The sequence below is a fragment of the Saccostrea echinata genome, unplaced genomic scaffold (genome assembly GCF_033153115.1).
Source record: "Saccostrea echinata isolate AGI-Se365-2 ecotype Australia unplaced genomic scaffold, CSIRO_AGI_Sech_v1 ptg000050l, whole genome shotgun sequence".
Classification (NCBI taxonomy): Eukaryota; Metazoa; Mollusca; class Bivalvia; order Ostreida; family Ostreidae; genus Saccostrea; species Saccostrea echinata.
In genome coordinates this window covers 382,499-384,426 of record NW_026889799.1, presented here as the reverse complement: position 1 = coordinate 384,426, position 1,928 = coordinate 382,499, and the positions used below count along the sequence as shown (strand labels likewise).

Here is a 1,928-nt window from a genome sequence, read left to right as displayed (position 1 = left end):
ATACGCCCCATATATCGATAGTTGCAATGTAGGAAAAAAACAAAAAGATTTTAAAGAATACAAAAGTAGTTGCACTGGAAATAGCTACAACATTAATCATAGCAAACCTTTTTGAGCTTGTACAATGTCTTTTACCCTAAAAGGTAACCCAAGAGAGTCTGCTTTTAATTAGATTCGATTATTCATTATAAATTTTACAGCATATCAAAGACTGAAAAAATGGACCCCAGACTTTGTGCTCAGGACATCCTTAATTGTGACCTCTGTGAAGACACAGTTGTACAAATGTACTGTAACTTATGTCCAATGAATCTCTGTAAGAGTTGTGTTGTGGAACACATCTCCGATGTTTCTAGGAGGCATGATGTGGTGCCTTTTGCTTTGAGAAGGTCTATGCTTGTATACCCTCAATGTTCAACTCATTCTGAAGAGCACTGTGAAATGCACTGTGAAGATTGCAACATTCAAGTGTGTCCAAAATGTGTTATTTCTGAGACACATAAGAGACATCATTTCAAAAGTCTACAAGACCTAGTAAACTCAAAGAAAGAATGCATTGAACAGGAAAGAAAAAGACTGAAAGAAACAGTTTATTTTAAAATTGAAGATATTGTTACTGAAATAGAAACCCAGCTAGCCGAAATAGATGGAGAATACGAGAAACTTACATCAGAGGTCACAAAACAAGGAGAAGAATTGCACAGCGAATTTGACAAAGTTATACAGAAAAACAAGGAAGAAATCAACGGGATGAGAAACCAACACAGAGATGCCCTAAATAAACATCTAAATGACATAAAGAAACTTGATGCTGATGTTGAACAATCTATATCTGAAACTGAAGACATTTTACAATCCAAAGAAGTAAACAGATCACTTTCCTACAAGATAAAATCAGAAAAATTCACCAAACTTCCATCAAAACTGATATTTAAGTTTCCTGTGTTTACTGGAAATAATGATAGAGATCAATGTTCTCAATTATTTGGTTCTATTTCACCATTATCAATTACAACAGAAGAACATGGCTACACAATGGAGACACCAGAAGCTGAATACTGTCCTCCAGTCAAACCACTGCTTGATGAACCAGAGCTGATCACCAATATAGACACTGAATATAACAAACTATACAGTGTTACTTGTCTCAGTGATGAAGAAATCTGGACATGTGGAAATTCCAAAATCATGAAACTCTATAACCTCCAAGGCAAACTACTAAAGTCAATCCAAACCAAGTCAGGGATTAAACCATGTGACATAGCAGTTACAAGAAGTGGAGATCTAGTTTATGTTGATCCTGATGCAAGAACTGTAAACATAGTGAAAAATAAACAGATACAGGAAGTGATCAGACTACAGGGGTGGAGACCTTACAATGTCTGTAGTACATCCTTTGGTGATCTACTGGTTACCATGCACAGTGATGATAAACAATCAAAAATTGTCTGTTACTCTGGCTCCACAGAGAAACAAACCATTCAGTTTGATAGTGAAGGTAAACCTCTGTATTCATCTGGTTACATTACATACATCAGTGAGAACAGGAACCTGGATATCTGTGTGGCTGACGATGGAGCCAGTGCAGTAGTGGTGGTTAATCAGGCAGGAAAACTCCGATTTAGATACAATGGTCATCCCTCTGCAACCAAGAAATTATTCTATCATTTCTTTTATAACCAGGGATCATTTAAACCAGGGGGCATCACAACAGACAGCCAGAGTCAGATCCTGACATCAGACACTAACAACAACTGTATCCACATCCTAGATCAGGACGGACAGTTCCTCCGTTACATTGAATACAGTGATCTACGGCGTCCATGGGGTATATGTGTAGACAATAGAGATAGCCTCTTTGTGGCTGAGTTATACAGTGGTAAAGTGAAGAAAATCAAATACATGTAAACAATGTGTGCTGAAATTTA

At 37.0% G+C, this 1,928-nt stretch overlaps 1 protein-coding gene across 1 annotated transcript; it reads left to right on the top strand.

Annotated features, from left to right (window-relative positions):
* The first annotated feature begins 219 nt into the window (after positions 1 to 219).
* LOC133203313 (uncharacterized) lies at positions 220 to 1,928 on the top strand. Its single transcript, XM_061339121.1, has one exon. The coding sequence runs from the start codon at positions 220 to 222 to the stop codon at positions 1,906 to 1,908; it is 1,689 nt and encodes a 562-aa protein (XP_061195105.1). The 3' UTR covers positions 1,909 to 1,928.